General features: G+C 41.4%; 1 protein-coding gene across 3 annotated transcripts in view; it reads left to right on the top strand.

Moving 5' to 3' along the window:
* The window catches only part of tenm3 (teneurin transmembrane protein 3), a 204,043-nt gene that overhangs the window by 132,190 nt on the left and 59,240 nt on the right, over positions 1-12,613 (top strand). For 2 of the 3 annotated variants that reach the window (XM_075464208.1, XM_075464210.1), the window contains 3 exons: positions 6,622-6,693; positions 9,577-9,754; positions 10,987-11,007. In XM_075464208.1, the coding sequence (XP_075320323.1) occupies positions 6,622-6,693; positions 9,577-9,754; positions 10,987-11,007 (271 nt within the window). The remainder of the gene's footprint in view (positions 1-6,621; positions 6,694-9,576; positions 9,755-10,986; positions 11,008-12,613) is intronic. The other variant, XM_075464209.1, reaches the window with a different exon arrangement.

Raw genomic sequence — 12,613 nt, 5'->3', positions numbered from 1 at the left:
AAGACATTATGTCTGTTATTTTGTTCCAGGTGTGCAGTGCAAAAGTAATGAACAATTAAATTAGAATAGTTGGCAGCTCACTCGTGAACTTTCCTCTGGCAGTGACTGACAAATACAAAGATGTAGTGTCCTGACGGAACTGCCTTATACTGCAGCAGCACAGCTACTATGTTATTTGAGGGTATTGTAGTGATTCAGATGCTTGTACCATCATCAATGAATGGCGAAATGATATCAGTTTTAACGTGTGTTCATACAGATAGATTCTTTCTTATGTGGTCCTATAGTGTGTTTCTCCCTATGGAGATCATTTTATTTTAAGATTGAGCTTTTAGAATACGACTGCATTTGTGTGGCTGTAGCTTTAATGGATGAAATCAAGACTGAGTTTTAAAATCAAGGTCAGATCCACTTCCCATACACTTTGAAAAAAAAGGTGTGAGAAAAGCCTTGCTGGCTTCTCTTTTAACACAGCAGGAGAATTCAAAGTTCCACCTCTGGCTGCCTTTGACTTTTTTTTAGCTATCATTCCCCATCACCACACACAGTTACACAGGCTTGTTTTTCTTATCTTTTTGGTGATTCATCATTGCATTCCCTCGTCCCTTACTTTAACCATAACCATCACAGCTGAATGCCTAACATTAACCCTTACCCGAAACCCTAATTCTTACCCTAACCATAAAACCAAGGTTTTACCCTAAAAAATGTCTTTAAACATGTGGTATCATCACCTTTAAACACATTGGACCCCACAAGTATAGTGAGTTTCTCATCTTTGACCTTATAAATATAGAAAAGTAAGTAGCCACAAACACATACATATAGGCACATGCTTTGTCTCCCACACTCCATTGGTTGCCCATTGCATACAGCTGCACAGCATGTGTGGAACCCTGCTGGCTCAGCCTCTGTTGATCAATCAACAACTGCTAATGGGGCAAGAGATGAAAGTAAATAAGTAAGTAAGTAACTTTAATTTATATAGCACATTTAAACAGCAAGAACTGACCAAAGTGCTGTACAGTGTCAAACTAAAAGACTAAAATTAAGCATAAAAATAAGATTAAAAGCAAAGCAAGAACAAACAGCAAGAATAAAATACATAAGATACAGAGGAGGATGTTATGATCCACGGTGTCAAAAGCTGCGCTGAGATCCAGGAGGACCAGGACTGCATTTTGGCCAGCGTCGAGTGTGAGGAGCAAGTCGTTAGTAATTTTCAGTAATGCAGTTTCTGTGCTGTGACATGCCCTGAAACCAGATTGAAAGGGCTCCAAGATGGCGTGCTGGGATAGGAATGGGGACAACTGGGACAATACTACTTTTTCCAGTACTTTGGAGATGAATGGGAGTTTAGAGATGGGCCTATAGTTGTTTCAGCATTTGGGATCCAGGTTGTGTTTTTTGAGTAAAGGTTGGACAATTGCATGTTTGAGGCAGGCTGGGACAGAACCAGATGACAGACAGGAGTTTATAATGAGTTGAAGGGAGGGGCCAGGAACATCAAAGGCTTCCTTTAAAATGGGACATGGAACCTCATCACCAGGGGAAGAGGTGGTTTTCATGTGGAGCACAATGTCCTTTAAGTCAACCAGGGAGACAGGGTTGAAGTGACAGAAAGTAGCAATAGGGTGTGGGGGTAAGTGAGGAGATAGATCAGGAAGGGGGAAAAGAGCTCTGATGTTTTCGATTTTCTCCTTGAAGAAATGTAGGAAGCTCTCACAGACATCCGAATTTATAATGGGGGCTGGAGAGAGAGGTGGGTTCATAATAGAGTTAATTGTGTTCAACAAAATTTTAGGTCTATTTGAATGGCGGTTAATAATATCCGAAAAATATTTGGCCCTGGCTTCTTTGCCTGAAAAGATGATAAAGCAGATTTAAAAATTTGAAAGGAGACAGTTAGACATCAAATTTCACTTTAGATTTAAAATTCTGATTTTTGTATCTGAGAGGGGCCACTAGATCCAAAATCTCAGTGCAGGATGAGTTGAATAAAACAGTTAAATCATCAGGGCTGCAAGAGGCATCAGCAGCTGCAGTCATAGCTGAGGCAATGTCTTTACTTAAAAAACAGTCACTGAACTGGGTTGTAGCCAGTGGGTTGTAGCCAGTGGGTTTAAGCGACGGAAATACTGTCCAGGGGCTTTGACTATCTGAGTAGGATGGGCAATGTTGACGTTAAAAAAGATGGGCTTATGATCAGAAAAAGTAGCTTCGTCAACTGAGATGTTCTCAACAGAAAAACCATAAGAGAGGACAAGGTCCAGGGTATGACCCAGGGTATGGGTAGCTTGGTCAATGTGTTGGGTGAGCGCGAACGAGTCCAGGACGTCACAAAACTCTTTGACCATGGGCTTTTCCGGGCAGCAGACGTGGATATTGAAATCGCCCAGCAGCAGCAGATGATCATACATGGGCACAAAATCAGATAAAAGGGATGAAAATTCAGCAATAAAGTCTTTGTCTGGCTTGGGAGGTCTATAAATCAATGCACACAACAATGGATTGCGTTTTGATTCCATTGTGACGCATTGAAGTTCAAAAGTGGAAAAAGTTCTCACGGAAAGTGGCTGGATTTTTAAAACGTTGTTGTAAACAAGAGCTACTCCACCACCCCGTCCCGAGCGCCTTGGGGTGCTAATGAATGAGCAGTTTGTCGGGCATATTTCACCGAAGGCAGCGGACTCTCCAATTCTGGCAGAAATCCAGGTCTCAGTTAAAAATAATAAATCCAAATCATGACGGGAGAAAAAGTCATTCAGTATGAAAGTCTTATTCAATACTGATCTGCTGTTGACAAGCGCCACTTTTGCCTCTGTATGTGTCTCGACCAGTACACGACGCGAGAACTCCAACTGTTGGCAACAAGGAGAGTAGGATAGATGGAATGCAAAGAAAAGGAATGAGCAAATGGGAAGTAAACTGACATGTATGGAATTGTATAAGCCAATAGTATTTTATCATGCTGAGTCTGAAAAATGAAGGTATTCACTACAGGGTCCTCTCAACGTGAAGAAGCAGCTGTTAAAGTCTAAGCTCTAGCCTAATGTCTGAGCTCCTGACCATGTGCCTGAGTGGGAATCCACTATGGCGGAGACCCTATCTCAGTTGTTAAAGGTGGGGTCTAAGATCTTGGAAAAACGGTTCCTGCAAGCTATATTTTTGAAAATACACAACCTTGCCTCTCCCTTCAGCCCACCCCTCGAAACCACGCCTTCAAAACACATGAACAAGTCACGAGTCTGTGAACGTGCAGGGGGGAGGGGGGAGGGGGGCTGACGGTTGATTGGCATGTCAGAATCCAATAGAAGTAACTCATCATTACTTCTATTGGTCAGACATTTCCTCTTGCTACACCCTCTACAATGGACTAAAATATAATTTTTTTTTTCCAAACATTCTATTTTAGTGGGTGCAATGGGGTCGTGAGGAGGTTTTCAGACAATATGATAAAAAATGCTCCAGAAAACATCTCATACCCCACCTTTAAGTCTCTATACAGAACAATTACCAAAGGTGAGAGAAGTTTGTCATCAGCTCTCAATATTTTCATGGCAATAAAGTGAGATTGCATTAGGACCACATTAAGATGTCTTGCAATTTGAATAACCAAGCACAATTATCATCATTATCATTATTATTTTTTTCATCGATTATGTGCATATAGAAAAAAATATAGAAAAATCTTTTTCTTCTGCCCAATAAGGAACAGCTCTACTTATTCCAAATCGATTTTTTTCTGTAATATATTTATTATATTTATTTGCTGTAAGCATTAAAACAGACAGTGGGCCTCATGCATGAACACCCACCTGGCCTTCAGCTCAGTGCGCTCCACAACGGCACGGGTGCTTTGATGCGTATATGTGTGCAGTCTATTGCTCCGATTATGTTTGGCAGTCCAGCCATGGCATGAAAGTCCCTCTTAATTTGTACTTGTTGGACAGCGGTGTATGGGAATGTGATGTACCATGGGTGATAAACTGATGAGAGCTTTGATGACCAAGGGGAGCGCACGACTCACAGAGGACTGGGACACCCCCGATCTGTCTCCAATCTCCCTCTGAAAGGTTTCTGTGGGTGGTGAGGACCTGGACGTGTGGGGGAACTGGGTTTGATCGGCGTGTTTCTCTCTGGAGTTGTGGCTCCAGCGAGCTGCATATTTGCCGCAGTAGCCGCAGCCGTTTTACTAAGACAAAAGAAATATGGATGGATTCATGGACTGATTCATAGACGGAGAGGTAGATAGTTGGACAGAGCATAAGATGCAGGGCTTTATTTGCAAGATGACAGAGTTTTAATAATCCAGCTCACCACAGGAGGATCCTCTTTGATGTTTCACTTTAAAGAACAAGCTCATCTTTTTTTCTTACATTGTCTCTTCTCTGTCATCTGCTCATATCTTTCAAATCTCTCTCTCTCCATGTCTCCCTCTTTCTGTCTCACACATGCAGATACCAACACCCTGCACAGTCGCAGTTACACAAGAAGCTAATAATTATTATAATTATGCATTACTAATGAACTATTAGGCAATATATGCAGTGATGTTAAGATTACTACATTATAATAGACACAAAGCTTACTGTCTAGTGTATTAATTATATTCTATGCTCAGAGCCAAAGCAATGCATAAATGGATCAACTACAATCAGTCTTATAGCTATCCATTTAGTTGCTGCTGAATTTTACAGAAATAGGCAGCAGGATGGTTCACATGATGTGAACATTAATGGGCACACTATTGAAATAACCACACACATGCATGCACACTCAATCTTGTAGTCATTGGATACTTTAAAGGCCAAATTAGTTTGTTCCTAATCTAGTGGTTTACGGAATTAGCTTCTGTAGTGATTGAGCGCTTGGTTGGCACAAACACTACTTCAGGTTTATTTTTAGACACTTGCCTAGAAGCTACTAGTACAAGGCAGGTTACTTTTACCTTTCTGTTTTTGTCGCTTCCACTGATTATTATTTTTTTTTTTTAACTGACATTTTGAGCTAAGCGGCCAATAGCTCTGGTGCATTTTAGCATAGTTTACCAGCTGCTTTATTGGATTATATACTGTGCTCTGAGCAAATCAAATTTCTTCAGGATTTATAGAGATCCCAATTTTTAAGTCTGATAGCAAGAAGATAATAGCCAACTATTGTTTTCTAGCTTAGTGGCTTGCAGCACTAGCTTTAATTCCATTCCACAGTAGCCTAGTGATTAGCTAAACCTCTCTCTTTTTAAAAAAAAAAATTTTTTATTGTCAAAACAGCATACATACAAACACAATAAAAACGACAACAACCAAAAAAATGAAATAAAGAAAGAAACAAAATCCTGACACATGTCAAAACAAAATACATACAAAGAGACTTAATATAATGTCAGAGTTGAATGCCCACTTGAGTGCATAAAATATGTTAGAATAGGTACTCTTTAGGGGGGTTAACTACAGTTCCAAGTACTCCATAATAGGTCTCCATACACCACAGAATTTCTGTAAGTTGCCATGATATCTCGTATCTCAGTTTTTCAACGTGGAGGATTCCTACCAGTTCCCTCAGCCAGGCTTCAAACTTAGGTGGCGAGTCAGATTTCCACATTCTCAAAATGCATATCTTTTCTATGACCATACCGTAAGCCACCACCATAGTAACATTTCGACCCATGTTGTTCAAAGGGAATTAAAGGGAAGATTTTATGCAGCTTCATCTTTGAATAGTGTAACCTGTGTATGACCTTGAATTGAATCAACTGTAACCTAGAATTAACTGAGCTATAGTGAATGTCATTTAGAGCTTTTTTCCATATTTCATCTTGAATCGGGATGTTAAGATCAGCCTTCCACATTTGTTTAAATGGAACAGCAGGTTGTGCGAGTTTGTGAGAGAAAGTGCAAACCAATTTTGAAATCAAACCTTTTGCTTCTGGTGGGCCAAGAGTTTGTTGAGTTTGTTTGACCCTTTGCTTGTTTAAATCAAATAGTAAATGATAGATGGACTGCATTTTTATACAACTTTTCTAGTGTTGTTGACCACTCAAAGTTCTTCTGTTTTCTAAGCCAGATTCCCATAGTTTCTTTTGTAAGACTTCTTCGTCTATGCAGCGTTACAGGCTACACAGAACTCTTTTTCCCTATCGCTCAAAAACCGATGAATGCATCATAGGCAGCGTGGGGTTCAGTGTCTCGCCCAAGGAGACTTTGACATGTATACTGAGGAATAAGGGGATACAACCACCAATCCTTTCATTTACAAGACCTTCGTTCTTACCCCTGAGTCTTGCAGTCAGTCTTCAGTCGTAATAATATATTGACATCATGAGGCTTGCCACTGCATTTTATTGATTGAACAGTTTGTTTTTTTTCCTTTTTCATATTGACGATACATTTTGTTGTGATTAATTTTTCTGTTTAATTAAAAGTACTTAATTGCTTTTTTGTTGAATTGTGCTATATAGATGAACTTGCCTTGCATTGCTTAGGATGCACAGTGCAAGTCATTTGAGGCAGGAGAGGGCTTATTGTGTTTTTTTCTGAAAGGCCCATCATTTGACCTCTGTTTTCTCTCTGCTGTTCACTATGCTCATTACCTTTCATCTTTATTACTTCTCTCTCCTAGGTATACTGCACAAAGGAAATGGGGAGAATATTTTCGTTTCCCTGCAACCTCCTGTCATCAGCAGCATCATGGGTAAATATAGATTAAAATATTACTGGTTTGTCATGGCAGCATGGAAAGTTATTTTGTTAACTAGCTAAAACAAGATTAAAGACCAAAATGATGCATTCCCAGTACATTATTCACCTTTTAGTTATATGTAACGTTTTTGGATCAAGTTCAGTTGTCAGTTTTAGAATATCTATAGAATAGAATAGAAAAATACTTTATTCATCCCCCAGTGGGGGGATTCAAAATTAGTCAAAGAGCTCAAAATCATTTCTTTTTTTTTTATATTTACAATGATTGTATATTAGAACAATAATAATAAATGAATCAATACATTTGAGAGAAACATCAAAGTCAGCAGTCACCGTTAAAAAGCCTGTGGGTACAAAGGACCTCCTGAACCCCTCTGTCCTGCAGCGCAGAGAGATGAGCCTGCCCAGAGTGTACCCCACCTCTTACCCAGTGGCATCCGGGATAGACTCCAGCCCCCCTGTGATCCTATATAGGATTAAAGGATAACTGTGGTATTTTCAACATTAAGGCTACGGCTACACGAAAACGAAACAAGGGTTTTTTGAAAACGGGTACGAAAATTATTGCGACCACACGTGAAAGCTGCTGTAAAGACTCAGGTCCAGATGGTAACGATGAAAACGATGAAAACAATGTAGTACACACGAAACACCTCTATGTGCGCTGTAAGCCACCCCCACCGGTTACACCAGAACAATAGAAGAAGCAATGCGCATGCGTGTACGCCCCTACTTCTACCAGCGCGAAGCTCACGTTGTTCCTTCAACAACGCCGCTGTAGTTAGCAGTGTCTGCAGCAGTGCTGCTATCAATGTTGTGGGGTCCATGATGATCGCTGTCTGTCCTTGTTGTGTTGTCTTCTTCTTCCGGATTTTGAATGGAAGCCGCTTTTTGTTCTGGTCACTGACGTATGTGTATACGTCACTGCGTTAGCCATGTGACTGTGACGCAGATATAAACGAATCCGTTTTGGCTGTAACAATGGAAACGAAACGACGCCGTTCTCAGATCTTCCCACTCTGGAACCTGTTCTCCAAAACTATCATTTTGGGGTAGTGGGAACGCCGGCTTCGTGTGGCCGCGACAGCCAAACAATAAGAAAAAGTATCGTTTACAGTGAAAAACGTTTTCGTGTAGCCATAGCCTAAGCCTCTTTTCTGAGTCGTCTGCAATGTTTTAGAACCCCCCTCACCGCTTTTTTGATGTTTACTGCTGTCTCCGGTATTTGCCTAATTTTGATTCATCTCAACCTGCTTCAGAATGGCAAGTCATGTGCATGTCCAAAAAGGTCCGTAAAAGCACCATAAACGTCCTTTTTCAAAATCATCAACTCACCGGAGTGGTTACTGGTGTGCACTGGTAATCCGTATCAAATTTCGCTGTGAAAAGTTGCTTCTGTCGTGTTTTATTACGACAGTTCACCTGCTGGGGCCTGAACAGTTCACCTGCTGTGGCCTGAACAGTTCACCTGAACAGTTCACCTGAACAGTTCACCTGCTGGGGCCTGAACAGTTCACCTGCTGTGGCCTGAACAGTTCACCTGCTGGGGCCTGAACAGTTCACCTGCTGTGGCCTGAACAGTTCACCTGCTGTGGCCTGGACAGTTCACCTGCTGGGGCCTGAACAGTTCACCTGCTGTAGCCTGAACAGTTCACCTGCTGTGGCCTGAACAGTTCACCTGCTGTGGCCTGAACAGTTCACCTGCTGTGGCCTGAACAGTTCACCTGCTGGGGCCTGAACAGTTCACCTGCTGTGGCCTGGACAGTTCACCTGCTGGGGCCTGAACAGTTCACCTGCTGTAGCCTGAACAGTTCGGGGCCTGAACAGTTCACCTGCTGGGGACTGAACAGTTCACCTGCTGTGGCCTGAACAGTTCACCTGCTGTAGCCTGAACAGTTCACCTGCTGTGGCCTGAACAGTTCACCTGCTGTAGCCTGAACAGTTCACCTGCTGGGGCCTGAACAGTTTACCTGCTGTAGCCTGAACAGTTCACCTGCTGTGGCCTGAACAGTTCACCTCCTGGGGCCTGAACAGTTCACCTGCTGTAGCCTGAACAGTTCACCTGCTGTGGCCTGAACAGTTCACCTGCTGTAGCCTGAACAGTTCACCTGCTGTGGCCTGAACAGTTCACCTGCTGGGGCCTGAACAGTTTACCTGCTGTAGCCTGAACAGTTCACCTGCTGTGGCCTGAACAGTTCACCTGCTGTGGCCTGAACAGTTCACCTGCTGTAGCCTGAACAGTTCACCTGCTGTGGCCTGAACAGTTCACCTGCTGGGGCCTGAACGCACAGCCTCACACCTTCCTCCTGGGCCGCATGGACTTGAATTGTGTGCAAAATGACTGATGGCCTTCAGATTTTTCCGTCACAGATTTAAAAAAACGGTCAGCGACGGAAAAAAAATTGGTTAACGCGACTCCATGTTGTAAGTTATTTCTTTCATTAGTGGTGAGATAACCTTTTCGCCTAGTTACAGGTAGGATAAACTCAAACATGGACAAAGCAAGTATAAAGAAATCATGCAAGGATGTTTTTACAGTTCTGATTTCATATCTGAATTTTAAATGTTTCCACTTATTATTTCCCATCCTTGTTGATCTACTACTTAATCTCAACTTGAACAGAAGAAAAACCGAGGTTGCGTCTGACCCTGGAGCAATCACTGACATATCTGAAGACAGTGAGGCAGACTTGAATTTATAAATATGTGTTAGTTTGCATTTAGTCTTGTTTTTATGTTCCATAGCACATGTAAAATCTCTTCCGGGATAGTGAGTGTGTACAGATAAATAAAGAATACAACCACGTGCTACTTAATGGCCAAAACCAAGAGTTTCAGTCAGATTCATGATCCAATAAATCTGATTTTATTACAGGAAATGGTCGTCGTCGCAGCATCTCCTGCCCCAGCTGTAATGGCCAGGCAGAGGGCAACAAGCTGCTGGCACCCCTGGCTCTTGCTTGTGGAGCAGATGGAAGCATTTATGTTGGAGACTTCAACTACATCAGGAGAATCTTCCCATCTGGGAATGTTACCAGTGTCATGGAGCTGAGGTAAAAGGGAAGGGAGGGAGAGAGAGAGAGGGACTGCTGCTGCTGATAATGCATCAGTGTTTTGATCCTAATCTGGAGCAAAAATTATGGTCACAAAAAGGGTATTGCCCTATTTTACAGTAAAACATCGCCCAGATAATTTTATTCATATTCTGTACTGTTAAAGGACAAGACCGTTTTTTTGACATTGGGCCCTTGATTTCACATTATAACATGATGTTCTACTCACCCCTGCTTGTTGTTGGTAATTTGGAGCTGTTCCGAAGATATTCGAGAGGCGTCTGGCTGCTCTCTTGACATATTCGGCCGTGAAACGGTTTCCTATGGGCAACGTTATACAGGCACAAACTATGCTGTTTATAATTTATTAATTACTGTACACTAGCACTGATAACGTGGAGGTGCGTCGCTTACTTAAAAAAATCCGGGTTACTGTAATTTTAAATTTTTGTCGTAAAGTGGGTGTTACTGACGTCATCATCGTGCTACTACCACAGACAGCCCACAGACCCACTTTACGACAAAAATTCAAAATTACAGTAACCCGGATTTTTTTAAGTAAGCGACGCACCTCCACGTTATCAGTGCTAGTGTACAGTAATTAATAAATTATAAACAGCATAGTTTGTGCCTGTATAACGTTGCCCATAGGAAACCGTTTCACGGCCGAATATCTCAAGAGAGCAGCCAGACACCTCTCGAATATCTTCGGAACAGCTCCAAATTACCAACAACAAGCAGGGGTGAGTAGAACATCATGTGATAATGTGAAATCAAGGGCCCAATGTCAAAAAAACGGTCTTGTCCTTTAACTTTTGATTAATGAATTTGGGTGTTTTTGAGGAAAATAAATTCTTTATCAATATCAGAGGGTTAACTGTACAACTGACGGTGGTTGGAAATACGAAATTATTTTTAATGAATGCAATCCACTTTTCTACTCCCAATGTAAACATTGTTACTGTAGTGCGTTCTAAAAAATGCAAAGAATTGTATCATAGAAACAAGTGCGGTGTTGTGAACTAAGACTCAAACGCAGACTAAAACTTTTCAACAGTTATTTCAAATCTTTCTGCTAATAATTTCTGTGACGCATGACTCACTTCTAACATCTGCTTGCTTCCCAGGCTTTTTTTTTCCCCTCTGTTCATTCTTGTTGTAAAAGCAATCAAGCAAGCTACTAACTCACATTTCTTCTGTGTTTTCTTGCCTCTTCTTGCATTGTATTAAAGAAACAAAGATTTCAGGCATAGGTAAGGCTACTATTTTTAACCTTTTAACCTTTTTATCACTCCACTGTCGATTCATACTTTAATTTTTCACCTAAATGATAACATTTTACAAATCAAGTAAAGGAAACATGGAATTCAGCACAGTAATATTGCATAGTATAAACTAATAAAAATACAAACACAATTTCCAGAAAAGCAGTATATTTGCGTTTGTTGACTAATTTAACGTTTTAAGTAAAAAAAAGCACCGCTCCTAAAATAAAAAATCATATAACATCACCTTTTCTTTCAATTACACTAATCATTTGGAAAAGAGGGATATTTTTCTCAATATTTCAGCTGATCAACAATTTGTCATTGTGTCTGATTCTTCTCTTCTTCGTGGGCCATATATTTTTAAAAGCAAAATATAGACTATAGACACACAGTCTGTGTGTGTGAAGCCATGTTGCTGAAAGTTGTACAGAATGAGGTTTTGCTTTGTCCTGCTGAAATGGCAATGATGCTTCTGTGAAAATACATTGTATTGTTAGCATATCCATCCATCCATCCATCCATTTTCTATACCCACTTAATCCAACTCAGAGTTGTAGGGGGGCTGCAGTCTATCCCAGCTGTCATTGGATGAGAGGCAGGGTACATCCTGGATAGGTGGCCACTCCATTACAGGCCCACACAGAGACAAACGAGACAAATAACCATCCAAGCTCACACCAAGGGACAATTTAGAGTCAAATGAACCCAATATGCATGTTTTTGGGCGGTGGGAGGAAGCCGGAGTACCCGGAGAGAACCCACGCATACATGGGAAGAACATGCAAACTCCACAGAGAAAGCCCCAGGCGGAATTCAAACCAGAAACCCTCTTGCCACTTACCAGACATCTGTTTTTCCTAAATCTTTCTGCCCATCTGAGATGATCTTGTGCCAAGAAAACTCAGTGATGTTCCAGCACAGTTAATAAATAGCTTTTTCTTTCAGTAGTGCAGTTTCAAGTTAGATTTCCTCATGCTCTGTCTTGAGTGATAATGGTTTTCCAAGTGCCTTTATCTGTATTTATGTCACACAAATTATTGCTAATGGTCTGCTAATGATGACAATGATGTTTGGATTATATGCTCTTCAGCCATGACCAGACTCTGAACTTTGGGCTAACTTGACCAACTGTATAAATGCAGCAAAATCTAATAGAGCTTGTTGTGTCCAAGAGGAAGGCTTCATTTACACTGCAAGTCTTGATGCCCAGATCTGATTTTTTGCCTAAATCCGATTTTTTTTAACGTGTGGTTACACGTACTTTAATAATGTGACTCATGTCTGATTCACGCGATTACACTTGCCTATCACCTGAAACATCGCGCATGCCTACTTAAGTGTTTACCAAACTGTACTGCTGAGGCAAATGAACTACGTTGACATAGGTGTGATGCTAGTGTTGCGGTACATGAGAAGTTTGCCCAACATTGGCAGGATTTTAAGGCAGAGAAGGAGGAAAAGGGCCATTATTGCATCCTGTGCACACGCTGCAATTAATGCCTCCTCAGCTGTTCAGAGGAGAGTCTGGGTGTGAGACCGATCCCAGGACTGGTGGGAGAATGTTGTGGCGGGCTTTGATGAAGAGCAGTGG

The sequence above is a fragment of the Odontesthes bonariensis genome, chromosome 4, assembly GCF_027942865.1.
Source record: "Odontesthes bonariensis isolate fOdoBon6 chromosome 4, fOdoBon6.hap1, whole genome shotgun sequence".
NCBI lineage: Eukaryota > Metazoa > Chordata > Actinopteri > Atheriniformes > Atherinopsidae > Odontesthes > Odontesthes bonariensis.
The sequence above is the reverse complement of the archived record's forward strand: the minus strand, read 5'-3'. Positions and strand labels throughout refer to the sequence as shown.